Below are 19,312 nucleotides of genomic sequence, written 5' to 3'. Positions count from 1 at the left end.
CCATCCCCAGCAGGGGGTACAGGATGGGCACAGGGAATGTCCAGGCAGGGAGGAAAGCAGCGAGTACCCGAGGGAACGGCCGGAGCTGTGTCAGGTTTAGGTCAGATCGGGAAAGGATCTTCCCCAGAGGGGCTGGCACTGCCCAGGGAACGGTCCCGAGGCTGCCGGAGCTCCGGGAGCCTTTGGACAGCGCTGCAGGACAGGGATGCACAGGGGGGATTGCTGGGGGGCTGGGCAGGATGATCCTGTGTGTCCCTTCCAGATCAGCACATCCCATCATTATATGAAATGTGTCCATTACGGCATCTCCTGTGACAAGACGTGAAAAGCTATATGCTTCCAGCTGGCAACACAAAAGAAGCCCAGTTTAGGTGCCAGGGGCTGAGAAGATTCACTCAAGACAAAAAGCAAGAAGGCAGGTTTGTCCAGAAAGGTCACTTTATTGGAAAAACCTAAAATGGACTTTAGACCTGCAGCCCTCCTCCCACAGCAGTGGTTTCAATGGGCTCCCCACGTTACCTTAACAGACCCATTACAGACATGAGCTGTAGTACAAACGTTAAAAGTGCAAGTATTCTGAACTTCACACCTACTTTTATGACCTGGCAGGAAACACAAATGCTTCACAGCTCACAGAGATTCGTTCACAGCACTTGGGAGTCCCAGCTGGCTCCCAGCATTCCCCACAGGGTACAAAATACATCACTCGGAGGAGAGTCCGATGCAGGACATCATAGAAGGTAGGGGTGAGGTTCCTTCAAATTTATTTTATTGCAGTAAAACCTCTAAAAGGTAGAGCTGTACAAAAAGTCTAAACAGCATTATTTAAGAATAACAGCACCTTACGCTGCATTTTGTTCTTATTTAAAATTCTATTTCCCAAAAATACATTCCTAAATATACAAACTATACAATCTTGTCACTTTAATGCTGGTTTCTGTGATGATATAACTTTAACCTAATAATCTTCAAAACATCCACATACTGACAAAAGCTCTAATATACAAATGCCTTGGTGCCTTCATAATACCACATAAATAACTTCAAAACCCAATCTGCATTTGTAGAATTGTCCAGAAAGCAAATACTTTATGGTGATCACACGTCGTCCGCAGAGAGCGTTGGGATGTTTATTCTTGGCCGTGTGAAAAACGCCATTTTCTCTCTGAAAAAAGATGATCAGTTGTTAATGCAACAGAAATCCTGCCAGAAATGTGCAGCATCCACATGAGACATGATCCCACCAGCCGTCCCCACAGGGAGCAGATGTACATCCTCTCACAGCCTACACCTTTTATTTACTGATCAGACATGAGTTAAAGCCACAATACTGACCTTAGCAAAAGCCATTTCAGAAAGGCTCAGGGCTTTTTCTTTTCTGGGTCTGTTACTTAGGGAAGCAAAGGGCTGCTTCTGTGGTACACAACTTGTTGGCAGGTGGGGAATGACTTGGAGAATGCTGGTTGCTTTGATCATGTGCAGTGCTGCAACTAATTCCCCTGAGTCAGACCTTATACTTGGATATGAAAATACAGAAGTTCTTATTTAAGCAGAGCAGTTAACTACTTCTGCAGAGATCAGTCTTCCTCATCAGCATCTCAGTCAGAGAAATCAAGGCAGTAGTCGATTTTTCCTCCCCTTTACATAAGATTACCTGAATGACTGCACTTCCAGAGGCTCCTTTCGACTCTGCCCTCGCAGCCTGTGGACGTCCTTGGCAGCAGCTCTCATCATTTTATCGGCCTTGAGCTCACACTTGTGTTCTGGATTTTGCACCTAAATGAATAATGGAGAAGACTTGTTTGTGTTTCCAGGAGGAATTCTCTTATCCTAACTGACCTCCATTTCAGCTGCAGGTCTGAGGGGTCTGGAAACTGTTGACTCTGGAAGACACAAGCCACAGTAGCTAAACTGAAGCTTGACAACTAACTGTTCTAAGGGAGAGAGTTTTTGTAAGGTGTCCTTCCTGCCTGTGGTAAGAATAATGGCTTCTGTCAGTACTCTCTTTGTATCTTCTTGACAGATCTTTAAAGGCAGAAGATCAGCACACACAGCACCCCGAAGAGCACCTCACACCAACTGCCTTCTATAGCTGGTGCCAGCATAGCTTGGTGCCAGCAGAGGTGCTGAGAAACCCCAGAAGCTGAGAAGGAGCCCTGTGCATGGGGGAGGGTGTGATGTAGAGTAAGGTAAGTGCCAACCACCACACACCACACCTCCTGCTGACTGGGGGGACACCCTTGGCAGAACAGATGGCATTTGTGACTTCTTGTATTCACACTTCTGCTAGGGCAGCAAATCTCTGTGCTGTGAATGCAAGGGCTCAGGACTAACAGCTTGATTGAGCTGTATGTGGCAGACAAGAGTGACTAACAGTGCTCAGGCTTCATTTACTGACTGTCCAAAGTCCCCTGTTTCCAAAATTTCTCCAGCGAGTGGAACAAAACCCCAAGGCAGGTATGACTTACTCGTTTCTCCACAAGCCTCAGCAACAGTCGAAACCTCTCATCATCCTTCACCCACTGTGGCAACTCTTTTTCACCCTGACTTTGAGCTTGTTCCAGCTGTTCCTTCAGTTCCCTCAGCACTGAGATCTCCTGAACCAGCTGGTCGTGCCAGGTTTTTGAAGCCTGCAGGTCCAGCTCCAGGTCCAGCGAGGTGCGGATCAGGCGCTCTGTACCGAAGGACTTGGCTGAAGGCTGGAAGAGAAGGGGTGTGTGAACACTGAGGAGAACCGTCCCAACCACTCCACCCAGAAAGTGCCAAACACATTGTGAGACCCATCCTTCTAATGCTTCTCTTCACACAAACCATCTCTATTGATCCTGCTTTCCAATCTTGAGACAGATTCCACAAACTCAAGGAATTCTTATAGATAAATGTTTTCATTTCTGTGCTTCCACTCAAGTTCTCCCTTGGCAGCATCTCCAAATCGAGCAAGTCTTGCTTGCACACCTTCCTCCTAAGTTTAATGTCTCATCTCCAGATGAATCCACAGTGCTGCAGAAAAACCTGTGATTCTTTTTTCCAGTAACATATTGCCTTCTGCTAGTTTCAAACACAAGCTGTCCCAAGAAAACCATCTCCTTAGGAGTTCAGTGTCAGTATCCTGGGGGAAGTTTAGTGATTGCCATCACAATGGCCACAGGGGTTTATTGTGTGCCATGGTATCACTACAACAGGGTCACCTGAGACATCATTCTCATCTTCTCTTTGAGCTCCTCAAATTTATTATAAACACTTAAGAATCTCACAACAATAAACACAGCAAAACTGTTTGTGCTACTTCTCTGACAAGATGAAAAATACCAGGAACCATTTGCCTAAATTAAATGTTTTTGAGTTCTAACTTAAACGTTCCTGTCATAATTTGATATTTCCAAGCATCCTTGAGAGACTTCTTGCACACAAAGAAAAGGTTGTGAATGAAAGCATGTGGCAACTGATTTATGTTTGCAAATTTTTCTTTCAAAACAGTTTTATGATTTTTGCATGTGTCTGTGTTAGAGGAAAATAAAAATGGTGATGTTCTTACGCGTTTCACTCTGACACTTCGTCTCTCCATGGCATTCCGAACGAAGGGGGGCTTTTTGGATAGTGTGGAACTGTCACTATCACTGCGATTCAGCTGAAAAGGAAGGTGAAAACCACAAATTTTGCATGAAAGAAATACAAGCAGTGCATACACACGCTGTCAGCAAGACCAGAGGTTTTTGTAAGCAGAACTACGACGTTCTGTGAAAGGCAGACAGCTGTCACCCCAGGCTGAGTACACAACATGCACTGGCACAGCCAGATCCTGCCACAAGCCTTGAACTCTGTCCCTTTTTGGAAATAGGCTGTGAGCAAAGAGAGACACTAAGTTAGGCTATGACATGGGACTCTGCCCCACTGCTCTTCTTCTGTGCAAGTAACTAGGCTGGGCAAAACAGCCCAGAAAAACAAGCTGAAAGTAGTAATAATAATATAATAACAAACAATAATAATAATTATTATATTCTTTCCCAGTATATGTAAAGCATGGGACTATTTTATTAGAGATTTCTGCTTTCTCTAATCTGTATTTTTCTATAGCCTGTATTTTAAGCTAGTGGTGGAAGAGGCACGTTTACCTGAAAGCTCTCCCCCTGGGTTTATCAGCTGAAGAGTTGCCATGTTACACACAGCCTGCCTTGTTTTGTGGTTGTCTGTAGACCCTTACAAAGAGCTCTGCTCAAGCAGGGTTTAATTTTAATTCCCTTCTCAAAGCTGGGGGAGGAGGGGAACAGGCACTAGGACCTGCATGTACTGGGACACAGCACCTGTACCACTCCAGCACAGGCCACTGCTGCAGAATCTGTTCCTCTGGAAGCACCTGCTGCTCAACCAGGGAGAACCTACACAGCAAGTCTGGCCCAACTGTATTAAGGGCTTGCCCACTTGGGACAGGTCATGTGTGGTAAAACACAGTGCTTGCTTGTTTGCCAATTCCACTTAAAAGATGAGATATTTATAGTTTATTCTGACCCTCAATTCAGGAAATAATTGTGAACAAACATTTCAAAGCAGGGGAAGTGACATCTGACCCAATACATGGCCTGTTCAGTTACCTTCACACAAAGCACACTGGTGACTTTCAGGTTTCCACAGTTTTTTTGCCGATATTATCAGGTACCTTTCCATTTCTATCAAGGTTTTATGTTCACCTCATCTGAAGTCAGGTGGACAGAGCTAACTGAGTTAGCACAGAACACTTCAAGCAGCAGGAAACTGTTCAATATGCAGCTTATTCATCACTGTCTTACAGCAGCCCTTCCATGTAGGTTTGGGCATCTCAACAAGCTGCACGTGCCACAAATATATGTGAATATATATATATCTGATAAGTTTGTGCTTAATGCTGTTAGTTCCAAAGCAAGATACTGTCCATGAGGACAGAGCAACTTCTGAAGTCAGAGGGGAGAGAAGAAAGCACTGTCGGGTTTCTGTGAGAAATACAGACTGAGTGAAGACAAGCACTTAGGAGCCCAGGGTTTCACTTTCCTTACCCGACACACGTACTGACTCTGTGGTCCTGGGGAAAATGTTTTTGAGCGGATGATGGTGCTGCCCCTGACAAACTGGCTTTGGGGTGGATTTGCTGCTCTTTTGTCTTTTGGACGAACTACAGTCGAGGACTGTGCCAGGCTCTCTGTGTTGGTCTCTTTATCCACCTGAAAGACACAAAGTGCAGTGTAAATGCCAGCTTTCCATGTGCCCAGGACACCCCCCAGAGCTGTGTGACAGCCACCTGTGCCACATCTGTGCTTGCTGCATTCAAACCCAGACATTCTTTAGCCCTGACACTTCACTCCTGGAGCTCTGCTGCATTCACTGGATTGCTCCCTAAGGGCTCTGCAGCCACTGACTGCTGTACACCACTACTGATTCCAATGGGCTTTGCCTGTGGATCCACACATCACTGTGACCTGGCAATCCCACAGAGAGCAGGTATGATTTTAAAGACCATTATTTACTTGTTGTGCACCTGCAGCAAAGATCCAAATTGATGTACAGAGAGAGCTGTGTAGAGCACACCGCTGTTTGGCTACAGCTACATTCAGAATTAAACAAGGTCAAAACCACTGGCACACTAATGAAAACAGTTTTCATGAGCAGCAAAAAGAAGGCATGAAACAGTGCTGTACTAACTGTGGGACAAAATGGTCACACACAGTTATTTGCAAAGGTTTCACGTAGGTAAACATTTAATCATCAATGGTGAACTTTCAAATAACTGCTGTAGCCTTGCCCAGCTCAGCAACAACCCAGTCACAGCTGAGCAATGGGAAGCTTAAATCATCTTTCTGTTCAAAAGGCCCTTGACTGTACCTTCACTGCTATCTCTGTGTGCAGCTGGGAATTCAGACTTTCTTCTGTTTCCCACAGCGATTTTCCAGCACAGAATTCTTCCTCCTCCTCTGCTTCATTTTCACTGATCTCATCCTGTTCTTCCAGGTCGGGAACCTCTTCATCTTGCCTGAAAATAACAGCTCTGTTATTGAACTGGACTGTTGTGGACAATACTCTGGTGCTGGAGCAGGAGGCACCTCCTGTAAGCTGCTGGACAGAAACATATCCCCAAGGCAGCCAGGTGTACCTGACAGGCCCTGCAGCCACTGAGATTACACAAACACAGCCTTGGAGAGAAGCTGCACCAGAAGACCACATTACTGACAAAAACTTCATCCTGGGCTGGCTTCAAAGGAAGCAAGATGAGGGTTCAGCCATGTGGTCTGAGTTTAAGGCAAGTGCATCTTGAAGGGAGGTCTCAGGATACCATTAATCTCAGTTAAAAAGTGTCACTGGACAAAACTGAAGCACTGTTTTAATACCCTTTTCAACTCCCTTGAACTCACAGCAGGCTTCTCCATCAAGTCAGGCTTGCTTTCTATTTCAAATGTTGGACTTCTCTAAGGAAATCTGAATCTGAACCATATAAAGAACAGCCACATTAAAATTCAAGCAAACCTTGCACCACATAGTGGAGTTTTCAGGGCATCCATAGAAGACTGTACAAATTACAAAATTAGCATAGTGCTACTGACAATTTTCAACATTTATCAGTTTTGTTCTCATTTTCTAAGCACAACCTCCAGAACAGAAGAAACAGGATTTTTCACCAAAACAGCAAAAGAAGCCTCCCACAGCTCAGTATAATATGCTTTTTCCTCTGCACCCAAATGCTCTGATCACTCCACAAGAAGATGGTGGGATGGCACCCACCAGCTCTCTCCACTAGTTAAAGTGCTTCTGCTTTCCTCCAGTTTCTTCTCCACAGCTTCCAGTTCAACAGCTGTCTGCTCTAAGAGTGCTGAGACAGAGTCCTGAGGAGAGAAAGAGGCTTTTTGTGAAACAATGACTCTTAGAGACTGCAGAGTGCCCAGCCTGTGGTGAGAGCAGCCCCCAGCCCCACTGCCAGAGCTCAGCGCAGCCCTGTGAGCACAGCTGGCCCAGCTCCCCCAGCACGTGCAGGTGTGCAGCCCCAGGCTGAGCACCTTCTGTGCCCTGCATGTGCAAACTCTGCCTTGACTTGCCCAGCAAGTTCATGGCAGCACTGCAGGAAGGCTGGAGCTCACACATCACTTACTCATCCCTCAGCTTCCTGAGCAGAGATTTCAGTAAGTGTTTAGCCTAGGATGAGGGCATATCTGGAATCAACAAGTTAATTATTCTGCTGCGCTTAACAACACATTCAAGTTGTAAACATAAACACAGCAGCCTTCTCTATAGTAACAGCCACACAAACCCTCTTGCCAGTCCTGTTTAGAAGAGATTTGTTCAATTTAAGCAGTTGTTCTTACTGTTTTTTCAGTGCAGGGTACTTCAGAGTGGCTGTTTCCTTGTTTACTTTTCCTGTTTTGCTTCTGCTGATATTTATAACTAAGGAGGTTATACCAACGGGTTGATTTCTCTCCGGATCTACATATTTCAGCAAGGCTAATTTGTGCTCCACCCTATTGAGAGCAAAAACACAGTTTTAGTGTAATACTAAAATGAACAACTACCACACCAGTCAGAAGAAATCAAAGTGAAAATCTAGGACTGCTTAATTTTGGCAAATTCAACAAAAAGAAAAGCTGCCTGTTTATCCCATTTCAACAGCACTATAATGCTTTATGTTTAATTATTTTTAGCATTGGCAAGGGCTTCCAATGAAAGTAGCAAGTGTTTCACTACAGCTCCACTGTACAAGAATCCAGAAGTACAAACAGTGCTACTGAAGGAGGGAGAAATTACAGCCAGAGCTTCAAAGAGAAAGGAACAGTCTGAGAGGATGACTCCCTTTCAAGAAATCTGCAAGGCTGACAAAAATCATGGCCCAAACCCAGATGTTTTAGCTTTGTATATCCCATTTCTCTTCATCTGCCATGTCATTACATTTAGCACACAACCTGATGTATCCACAACCAAAGAAATTTGTTCTCAATTGCAATACCATAAATGTTTCCAAAAGGAAGAAAACTAGTTAGAATTTGACATCAGATCATCAAGGAGAAATAGCTAGTGGTCTGACAAGGTAGTTCTGTAACAAAACATTTATCTCATAATTGTTTTTCCTGATGGAAATTGCATTGCAAAAAACGCTGTGGGGGAGAGACCACATAGCTAAAGATTATCAGGAAGGCTTTCACAGAAATTGCCATACCTCAAGAGTGTAACATCGTGTCTAATTAAAAAGAGGAAACAAACACAGAGTTAGTGAAATAGAGCTGGATACTCACCAAACATTCTTCAAGGTGAGATTTATCTACAGTGCAAACGTCGACTCTCAAAGTCTTCTGGCGCAAAGCCGGGTGGGAGATGGACACGCAGAACACCTCATTGTACAGCAGGGTGTCGGAAGCGTCCAGCGGCCGGGTGCGGAACAGGCAGCTCGTGCTCTCCGAGCAGGGCAGCACAGCCACGCGGATGTTCCTGTGGGACAGCACAGCGCTCAGCACTGCCCTGCAGGCGTGCAGCTCCCAAAAACCCTCAGGGAAAGTCAGCCTGAGCACTGTGGACACTGCTGTCTGTGGAAACCCAGAGCACCGGGAATATTTCTCTGTCTGCTCTGGGGTGCCCTGACCCCCAGGGGAGCACTGACTTTGCCCCTCATTCATGGAGAAAGTTTCCTAGACTTCAAGACAGACTAGAAACTACAAAAGTGCAAAACAGATTATAGAGAGTAGTGTATGTGTATCACTTAGGTGAGAAATTTAGGTTTTGGGATTTTTAGTATGTTGTGATGGAAGCAAGATGGAGGGCACAGGGTGTTGTCCTGGGTTTCTTTTCATGCTTCTTCTTCCTTCTTCATGGGTTTGGGTTGCATTTTGTAACTGGGCAGAAAAGTCTTCATTGTGGCCTCTCTGGGATCAGTTATTGGGTTAAAAGGGAAAATAATCTAGGTGTCAGTTCTTAATTGGACAGTTTAGTCTTAAAAGACCCTGTAACAAGAGATTGTTGGCCATTTTGTGCCTTCTAATGAAAAGCTGCTGAACTCACAGAAGTGAGACTGTTTTACTGGTAAGAAATAATAAACACCTGAGTCCAAACATGAACTACCGCCTTGAGTGCCTTCAATGCAGACCCAGAGAAACCCACAACTGGTACACCCACAGATGTCCTTTCGAAGTCTCTGGAGCTGCAGTCAACTGAGAAGAAAGGAACATCTCATCGCAGCATCAGAGATGTGAAGTGGCCACAGACTTCATCCTTCTGAACCTCGTACTCAGACATCATGGGATCCTGTTTTATGTGGTTGTTTACATCTGTGCAACCTGTCACACTGCTCACACCCTTCTGTGGTTAGGAACAGCAAAAATTAATCCAATTTTTGTCAGCTTATTCAGCACACAGCTGAGTTTGAAGACCTTGTGCTTGAAATGAGTCTAGCAGTAGCTGCACATTTTCCCAACCCTGTGCAGGTGTCCAAGGAGCTCTGCAGCAAGACAAACTCTCCCTCTTCACTTGATCCAGGTGCTCAAGGCACTGCTACAATTAACAACATCACCAGCCAGTGCTAATTCCAGGCAAGTCCTTTCATAGCAAATACAGACCTTAGAGGGAGATTGAGGGAGAAACTGCACCTTATTTCAGTGTACAGGTTTATTAGTTTGTAAGTGTCACCACACGAAGAATAGAAACATTTCAGGAAAGGTAAATTTTTAAGAGTGTGAAAACTCATAAGCCAATCTCACTTTTGTTCTCATTGGGATCCAACACAAATATATCAAGTGTGTTTATTTCACCCACTTACACTTTTTGATCTTGTTGTAACAGCAGTGCTGGAACATTACTCAGCTGGATGACCAATATGGCAAATTGTTTATTTTTGTCATCATATCTGAATCAGAAACACACAGAAAAACATTATTATTAGAGAATTCTGCCTTGGACTTTGTGGCTGAGTATCCCACACAAACAATGCAAAAAATTTACAAACAAGACAACTCTATAATGTGACCATGACTTGCCCACAGTTTAAAACAAAACCAGTTTCCTACTACATCAAGGACAGGATGTAGTAGGAGATCAAGGATTCCTACTACCAGAATATAGAACAGTCCAGAACATCCAAAACTTAAGGATTCAGATACAATAGACTGTAGATTTGACCTAACACACACTGCTTTTCCTGGGGTCTAGTTAAATTGCTGCATTGGAGCTACAATTTTTTGAGTGGCCTCAATGGCTGCAATATGGAAAAGTTACAAGTAAAAAATACTTGAAGTACAACAATGAGGATGTCATGAGTAACCTTTTGCTTTGGATGGCCATGACAAATGAGTTTTGTACTACTTCTTCTTCTCAAATCCCACTTAACTTCCAAAAAAGTCACTTATGGAGGATGCCTCTGTGCCTGCCCTCCTACACCTTACCCACTTACTGTGGGATCCAAATGAGGTCAGGGATTGTGACTGCCACTTATTCTCAGCAGTCTTCCCCACCCAAGCTGCACCCTTAAGGATTGGCAATCCAGCCAAAGGCTCTCTCCAGCCCAGCACTGCCAGTGCTCCTATTGCTGGTTTGCACCTTCATACCAGAGTATCACCAGCTGATTTCCACTGAAATGAAAGAGGGCAACCAAGAACCTCCTGGAGTCAAGTGTAATTCTTAACTGCACTAAAAAAGGGCATTAGTCAGTTAATACTAACAGGACACGAGAAGAAAACAACACAGAAAGCACTACCCCAGTTATCATTCTTCCCACTGGAAGACAAATCCAGTACAATATGTTGCACATACCTCATTGCAATTTGCACTTTGGCTGTTCCAGCTGCTTCTGCATCATCACTGTCAAACACCATCACTTCTGACACACACGGTCTGAAAGGAATCAACAACTATTAAGGATTTGATTTGCTTCTTATTGAAGAGTTTGCATTTAGGTGATACAAGATCTTTCCCTTCCATTCAATGGTTTGGTATATGGATTTTGTAAAATTAGCAGCTAAAAGAAAGCCCATTTAAGAAGTAAGTGCAACCAGCCTTAGAGGTATGTATTGCAGTGCTTATCAGCAGAAAGTCATATGTCTTCCCTCTTCACTGCCAAAAGAAAAAAAAAGCCACACAAAAGACTGCAAAAATAAGGCAGTGGGGGATTTTTAAAGGGTTCCCTTGACTAGTTTTTAGCAAAAACGGCTGACTGCCCAGCAAGAGAAATGTGACTTAACAACTGCAATCCTGTCCTGCATCATGACAGCAAAAAATCTCAACTTTTATTAGATTTAAGTAATTCCTTTGTTTCTTTAAGAAATCAAGCTTTCTTAAGCACATTAAAAGTGACAGAGTACACTGAGTGGCCTTGCTGGAAACAGCTATTCTGCATCATTTCCCTCCCAATGTATTCCTCCTCCCAAGTTTTATGCACTGAAAGTCCCCAAAACTACACTCATTGTCTAATTGCCTCAAGAGGCTATGCTGTAGCACATGAAAACAGGATTCACATTCTTCTCTTCTAAGTGTTTTCCATATTACTGCTCAGCACTCTCTTGCATTTCGTTACATTTCAGCTGCAGAGGATGGCTCATCCCACCCTCACCACTTGGACAGGCACCAAAATGACACTGTAGGCACCAGAGGGGCTGGCAAGCTGATAGCCCAAACAACACTAGCATCAGACACGTGAGTGTGCATGGGATGCCTTCTGTGACTGTCCCACTCCCCTCTCCACAGAGCTCCCTACCCCACAGAAGGGACACAGGGCCCTGGGACACCCAACTGTCTGCTTGAGCCCAGGAGCTCAATTTACTGAAGCACTGCACTCTCTTGTCAAAGTGAATTGTCCTGTAAACATAAAAGTTAATAATTTATCTAGAGAACTAATGAAGATAACTAATGAAAAGGGGGACTCTGAGATGAGTGATATTTCACTTCTACAGTTGTGTTTCACAACTAATGACCCTATAATTCACCTGAATACAAGGTAATAGAATTCACCTATAAAATTCAACCTGCTAATAAAAGCAGTAGGAAAATGCACATGAGATGCAGGTACCAATAAGATCAGTGCCTTCCAATGAACATTTTGACAAAGCTCCCAAGACAATACAGAAAGCCAGCAACAGCAGTGACTCCCAGCTGTGCCCTTAGTGGGAGAAGTCTTGTGGGCACCACATCCTGCTCTTGCCCCATGCACTTGGGAACTGCACCACTGCACGTGCACATCCATCAGGCAGTTCAAGGTGCTTCCTTAAACTTCCCAAAGTCCCCTCAGGCTGGCTGAGGGCTGTCACTGACTGAGAGGAGGGGAGCTTTCCACCTACCACATGGCTCCACTTCCCCCTGCCAAGGCAGCACCCACAGCTGACCAGCACCTTCACAAACAGGCCAGCTGTTCAAACAGCTCTCTGTGAGCTTCCTTTCAGCTGCTTCTTTTATGGGAAGCATAGGTCATTTTGATAATCAAATTCAACCTACTCATAGTTTTTTTCAGAAATATTAAGATGCCTGAGATGGAGAACTTTAGCCACTGAATTACAAACAAAGGTCATAACCAGCAGTATTGCAGCTGACTTTTGGCAAAGCTGAGCCACTGGCTCGTCCTGGAGAGAGATCTGATGTTTACCTTTGTACAGATGCCTCGTACACCCCGCTGTCTCCAGCAACAGATTCATCAGACACTGCAGCTGACACACCTGCCACCTTCAGTGCTGTCCCTCCAGCTGGGTTTATACCTATCAGGAAAGCACAGAGGAAAACCAAAAGCAGGTGTTAATGAACACAAACTGTCTGGATAAGCAGCAGCTTTTTCTTCTTATCCTCTCCTTGAACTGCATTTTTTTCCCCAGACAGATATTGTTAAGCAATAGCACATGTCTGAAGACACAGGAGACACAGGTGGGACAGGCTGAGCTCAAAGGTGGCCTTGAAGTGAGGGAATGTGCCAAACTGCCCTGAAGAACAAAAACTCCTGGGAAAACAGGAGGAATAGACTGTGTGGTGGATTGAGAAAGGGTTTCATTGCACAGTGAGAGCCCATTTATTCCCTGAGCCCTGCAGCAGTGTGAGGGCTGAGATTACACACAGGTGTGTTACAGCTGCTTGCCCTGGCACCTCTCTGGGCATGGGTCCTTGCAGGAGATGCCAGGAGAGGCTCCCAAAGCCCTGGAAAGGCAGGGAGGTTCCCATAAGATGATGAGCAACGTTCAGAAGCAGCAGGATTCTAAATTCTAGTGGACTTATAAATATGAACCAATAAACCAGCTCCTACTGCAAGGCACCCTTAGGCAGGCAGCAATCACTCTGCTGCCAGCCATCCAGAGAGCAGTGGCTGGGCAGCACTGCTGACCAGGCTCTGGCAAGGTGTACATCATGTGGAGCTGCATATCCCACCTGGAGAGCTCATACCAAGAGGGGAACAGCAAAAAAAACACCACCTAAATCCAAAATGTTTGTGTACACAGGACAGAGGGCAGGTCCAGAAAGACCAGGTTAACTAGCTGAACATGGAGAGAAAGAGATCTATAGGATTCAAAAGAGCAGCCACATGCAGGAATACAGGGAAAAGGAGACAGGGAAGAGAAACCAAAGAAGGTGAAGCAAGTTTTGCACAGAAGTGTTATCTCATATAAATTTCTTGTGCTTCAAAACAAGGAAAGATTCTCCCTGGAAACCTGCAAATTCTGCATCTTTCAACATTTCAGTGGAGAGGAGCTGCAGCCAAGAGTCTGGAGAACTCCATCTGCCAACATGGCTAACAAGTGCTGGGCCATACTCAGCTCTTGGCTCTCATCCTCAGGGATGTGGGAGACCTGCTCCAAGAGTGAGGAGGTGCCATGTGTCACCTGGGACAGCTGGAACCGCACAGCAGCAGACTGTACACTCCTCTCCAACAGGCTTTTGTTTTTCAGAAGTGGTCCTTCTTTCCCACAGATTTAGACAAGCACATGCCCCCAAGCCAGTATATGGTTTCCAATGCGTATTTGCTTTATTACAAAGCAAGTTTGGGTTCTGGTTGGTTTTCTGGGGGTTTGTTTTTTCAGATTTTTTTTGGTGTTGTTTTCTTCACAGTCTCATAAAGCCACTTAAAGAATTAAATCCAGCTTTGAATAAACTGGTGGAAAAGTGAGCAAGGCTTATGGAATACCATAAGGACTTGTAAGGACAGAAGGACTTGTAAGCCAACAGTAGAGGGTGCTACAAGTAACACCAGACTTTGAGACACCACATGTGCCATTTTGGGCCCATTTATGCACAGATTTTTTGACACTAAAAATGGCATTTCTCATCTTGGTACTCCCATGGAGCCACTGGACAGAAATATAATGTCCAGACTTTTACCCCAAAGGCCAATCCACATGAATAGAAGTTAGCACCTGTAACACAGATAACAGTCATTAACTGAAACCAATGGATCCATTTAGCACTGGCATTCCCAGTTTAACCCATCCTCCCTCCTGCCACGTGCCAGGGCCAGGCTCCTGCAGTGCTGTGGATCATAGGCTGCGCTAGAGGTACATGGGCAGGGTCAAAACTTCTTTCCTCAATCCTCCTTCATACCTCCTAGTCCATAGTTTTAATAGGAAAATAACTTCTTCCCCCCTGGCTGGCTTCCTAAATCTGATTCTTTGAGTTTTACAAACCAATGTTGCTCTGGGAATCCCTTTACATGGGACTTGCTCCCTGGGAAAGGCACTGCAGGCTGGCCTCCACACACCAAAGCTCTCTTTCTCCCTCAGTTCCCAATGCCATGGAGTCATTCCAACACAGAAAGCCTCATTCTTGACCACCCAGCACCTCAGGGCCAAGGGGGTGAATACAGAGAGTGCACAACAGTGAAGTGAGCTCTGTACAGCAGGGTGCTACAGTGTAAAGCTGAATAAAGATGAATGGTTCCCTGACAACAATTCCAGCTACCCCTTTCCTTACTGGTTTTGCAAAAGACTTGGAAAGCTCAGCCTTTTCATGCAGCTAATTAACAAAAGATTTGGACTTTCAGCTTTTAGCTTTAAGTCTCTGAAAAGATATCACACTAATAAGAAAGTTTAAGGAAGAGTTCAGAACTGACCCAACTCTCCTCCATTTTTCCAAGCAGGTGGGTAACACTACCTGTGGTGTTTCATGGTTTTTTTCACTCACATCAAGAATTTGAAGTTTGCTCTTCTCTTCCTGCCATTTGCCCTTCCATGGGCCTTGAAGAGCCATGTCATGCACTGTCCTCACATCCAGACCATTAAATCAGAGAATGCTGGACTCTGCCAGACTCCAGGTTGTGCTATTAAGTTCCCCTAAATCACTCAGCTGTTCTTTGGGTGAGAAAGGAACTTTATTTCAGTTTCAAAGCTAGAGGAGGTTCTGCTCTAGCAGAGGGAGCAGCAAAGCCCTCAGATATAGGTTCAGCTCTGCTTCCAGGACAAGTGAGATTTGCCCAGAACTGACCACCCCAGAGCCAGCCCCTGCATTTTGGGGGTTACACTGAGCCCCCGCCCCAAAATGCCTCAGGAGTAGAATCTCATTTCGTTATTGCCCTGAAATAAACTACTTATGGTGATTATTTTGTCTGCTGACTGGCTAACAGCAGTAATCACTTAATCTGCTTAACACCTGAGCTTTCACTTTAACAGCCTTGGCAAATCTTGAAGAGCTAAAAAGGTTAAAACTAATCAGCATCCAGTTCTAATAAGAATAATTAGTGTTTCCTACTCAAATGCATAATACCTTTTGCTTGTAGGAAAATGGTGGCTCAAAGGGGAAGACTTGCACTTGTGTTTTTATTGTGTTTTAAATAGTGTCAGCCTTCTTAATGCAGAAGGTGGTGATAACATGGTACTAGTTCCCTTTGTTCACACAGGCTGTTCAATAATCCCACGAAAAGCAGAAACAAACTGTACTGCTGCTTCACAAGACTGTAGCTTGCAAGTTTATATTGCCTTTAAAGCTCTTCCTCACTGCAGCTACAAATCCAGTCCTTTCACTCACTGGATTTAACCCAACTTCAGTCACAAGGGCTTCAGACAGGCCCCAGCACTGTGCCCTGGCTGTGCCAGCTGCTCTCCATCCACTTCAACCCATCCATTCCAAAAAAGGATGAAGCCTTCTCACCCACCAACAAGCCATATGTATATATGAGAACATCCACGATCTCTAATTGTCTTATTTTATCATGCTTACAATCTAAACACGTTTTTGTTGCTAAGAGACCAAAACAGCAGAATTCGAGCACAGCCTTGACATGTCTGCTCAGCTGAAATTAATAAATTCATTGCCACTGATTTACTGGGAACCAGAGCAGTATCTTATGCATACTGAGGTGGTGGGGAAAGATTATTATTATTATAATTTGTTAACTATTAAGCTAAATGGCTTTTCCAGCCCTCCTCAAAAGCTTGGTCAAAAACTTTGCATCAATGTGGTAATGTGTGTCTCCCAGACCCAAAACAATACATGACATTCTGAACAGTTTAGTGCCAAATCAACCAGGAATCCCACTATGACCATCTATATTTGCACATGAAATCCCTGTGATTTGTGTACACACATTTGTGTACAATAAAAACACACCTAAATCAGTCTCCTGCAAGACTCATTAGATCAGTATTTTTGTGTACAAATTAAAATACCAACCCTCCCTCCCAAACAAGACAGAACACAGGGCTGAAAACATTTTTCAACATAAAGATAACAAGATGACAGCTTCTGAAAACACTTGCTTCTCAACGCTTTATGAACTACATTAAATATAAATGCATGCAGTGCATGCAAATCTTTTCTTACCATACCTTGACCTAGATGTTTATCTCCTGCTCGAGGCTCTTCCAGTCTACAGTTGCCACTCCCAGTATTTAGGGTGAGTTCTGACAGATTTGCACTTATCTCCGCATCATCAAAATCCATATGGCTTGAAAAGGCATCACCAGTTAGGAGTGGGTCTATCACCAGTGGAGAGCAAGGTGGGGATGGAGAAGAGAGAGATGACCTTGGGGACAGTGATGTCATGGATTTGGGAGTACCAGACAAGGACCTCAGAGCCTGCATGCGACTCGTGGTATCTGCTTTCTGAGTTTTTGCTACTTCATTCTCATGAATAGTGGTAATACAGCCTGATGGCCTAAACCCACTGGCTCCTTCTAAGAGTAAGTCAAGCTTGTTTTGATATTCTGAGTCCAACTGCTCCAACTGCTCCAGGTGCTCGTAGTAGAGATCAGTGAAACTGGCTGAGGTGGAGGAATCCTGGCTGGAGGTGGCAAGAGATCCTCTGCTGGATGCAAGAGAACCAGGACTGCTGCTCGAGGAGAGGGAAAGCATGCTGGTGGAGAGACTGAAGGAAACAAGTCAGAAAATCATGACACTGTATCTTCTGATTCCTCATGGAAACACTGCAATGTCACCACATCTCTAAGCCCACAGGGTGCTGCTTTGTTAGCTCAGGCCACACGCATTAGTCTCCAGAGCAACCCAGAACCACAGTCTACACAGCAGGAACGGTGGGTCACTGCTCAGTGAAACAGTATCCATCACACACATTTTTCTACTCACCATATCAGACTCCTGAGAGTCCTTGTTTAGCCAAAACAACTCTAATCAACAGTTTCAAACCAATTAAAATTAGTGCCATCCCCCTCCTCCCACACCTCTCTGGAAAGTGTCCATGGCTCCTGTTAATCTCCAAAGCAAACTGCAAAAACCAGCAAGGCCCATGCAAGAAGATGAAGTTATTGCAATGAACTGTCTGACCATATGGAAATTTCCTTCCATTTGCCTCAATCTCGGACCTGCAGCCAAAAGGCAATATCACAGCTGCCTGGAACTGGCCCTCAGAGATCACAACAGCCAGCAGCTCCCAGAAAGCTGGCAGGATTTATCCATGTGAAAGACTGCTACATGGAATCCAGGGCCAAGAGAGCAAGGGAAAAAGCTGGGGCTGGGCTGTGAAATCAATTCACATGCCTTATTTATCCCTAGAGCTCTAGGTTCAGAACATAACTGACAACAAAATTAATTTTAAGCAGGTGCTGAATAGAAGTCTGTTCAGATGAGAAAGTCCAGACACCACAGCACAGTTTTCTGCTCAGGAGACCCAGCAAGTATTCCAGTAGTGACTACAACACGTACCATCTCTAGAAATTCCATTTAAACCAAGACTCCTGCTCTGCATATTGAATACCTTGGTCATTATTGACCCTCACTTTGAATAGGGATTAGCTGTTGAAAAAATTCTGAATATGTGTAAGTGCCTTAAGTTGCCTCACTGAAAAACAGTGAGATATTAATAAGCCTAATAATCTCTTATTTATTATTTATAGGGTAAAAGCTGGAAGCTACATTTATATAATTATGTCCATGACCTTATGAGAAAAAGGCAAGTATGCTGTATTTAGTATAATTTTGGCAGAAAATGCCTTCTGACAGATGTGCACTGCAGCACATTTGCTCAAAAAAGCTTCTGATAGATGTTTTTGCATATTGGCAGTATATACACATCTGTTGAAGCCTAATGAATTTACAGCTTTTCAGTGTACTTTACTATGAAAAGGGAGGGATTTTAAATTAATCTTTTCCCTGTCAAAAAATTGGGCTCAATTTCCTTTTGTACATGCCCTTGAATGCCAGACATTTTGTATTATGGGGTTAATAACAAACACTTATTCTTATGAAGGAGCATGCCAAGAACACTGGGCACACGGTTAGGAAGAAATTAGTTTCACATGCTTCTTGGTCACCTCAAAAGATCCCTAATCAGCTAGGTGAAATGAAAATATGATGCATTTTCACTGCATAAAAGCCTCACAGATAGCTATTCTCCATGCTGGCTTATTTACATGTCAGTCTTGCACTATGATTTCTTTCCAGTCTTTTCGGTGCCATCTTCACAAAATGAAACAGAATCCAAGTGGAGCAGAAGCTACAAACAGAGTAAATTCAGTACACACTGGTAGGAAAAAACCTCAACCAAACAAAAACCCCACCAAACTTCCTTGCTATCAGAATGATAAAAATATACTTTTAGCAAAATGATTTGGCCTTAGTGCCTGCAGTCATTCATTAGTCTGGAAATAACAATCCTGTGTTCTTCCAAAACTACAGCCTGAACTAGAAGCCATTCTTTACATCATATGAACCACAACAGATTCAGGGATATCTCTATATATTGTGCACATTGCAAGCCACAGCACACTTGGAATTAGAGAAATATGATCATTCATCCATTAACGTGTAGTTGCATTAGTAAGATTCACTCCACTTGCTGTCTGTTAAGCTGTCTTTGGCATACTTTATTAATGTAATACTTCAGTAATTCAAACTTTAGTGAATAAATCTCAGCTCTCCCTGGTCACCTGAATATTACTGAAATAAAAGGTACTGTGCAAAC

General features: G+C 44.1%; 1 protein-coding gene across 1 annotated transcript in view; it reads right to left on the bottom strand.

The window, feature by feature from the left end:
* Nucleotides 1–477: 477 nt before the first annotated feature.
* Nucleotides 478–19,312, bottom strand: part of WWC1 (WW and C2 domain containing 1) — a 66,800-nt gene continuing 47,965 nt past the window's right edge. The window contains exons 11-23 of the mRNA XM_041398016.1: nt 16,722–17,260; nt 12,569–12,677; nt 10,747–10,827; nt 9,758–9,844; nt 8,244–8,436; nt 7,323–7,475; nt 6,745–6,845; nt 5,851–5,998; nt 5,028–5,192; nt 3,536–3,628; nt 2,469–2,699; nt 1,655–1,776; nt 478–1,165 (exon numbers count right to left, since the gene is read on the bottom strand). Coding sequence (XP_041253950.1) covers nt 1,099–1,165; nt 1,655–1,776; nt 2,469–2,699; nt 3,536–3,628; nt 5,028–5,192; nt 5,851–5,998; nt 6,745–6,845; nt 7,323–7,475; nt 8,244–8,436; nt 9,758–9,844; nt 10,747–10,827; nt 12,569–12,677; nt 16,722–17,260 — 2,089 coding nt within the window. The 3' untranslated portion in view covers nt 478–1,098. The remainder of the gene's footprint in view (nt 1,166–1,654; nt 1,777–2,468; nt 2,700–3,535; nt 3,629–5,027; nt 5,193–5,850; nt 5,999–6,744; nt 6,846–7,322; nt 7,476–8,243; nt 8,437–9,757; nt 9,845–10,746; nt 10,828–12,568; nt 12,678–16,721; nt 17,261–19,312) is intronic.

This window comes from Onychostruthus taczanowskii, unplaced genomic scaffold, assembly GCF_017590055.1.
Source record: "Onychostruthus taczanowskii isolate IOZ18803 unplaced genomic scaffold, ASM1759005v1 scaffold14, whole genome shotgun sequence".
In the NCBI taxonomy this organism is placed as follows: Eukaryota; Metazoa; Chordata; class Aves; order Passeriformes; family Passeridae; genus Onychostruthus; species Onychostruthus taczanowskii.
Note: the sequence above shows the minus strand (reverse complement) of the source record. Positions and strands in the feature narration are given on the sequence as shown.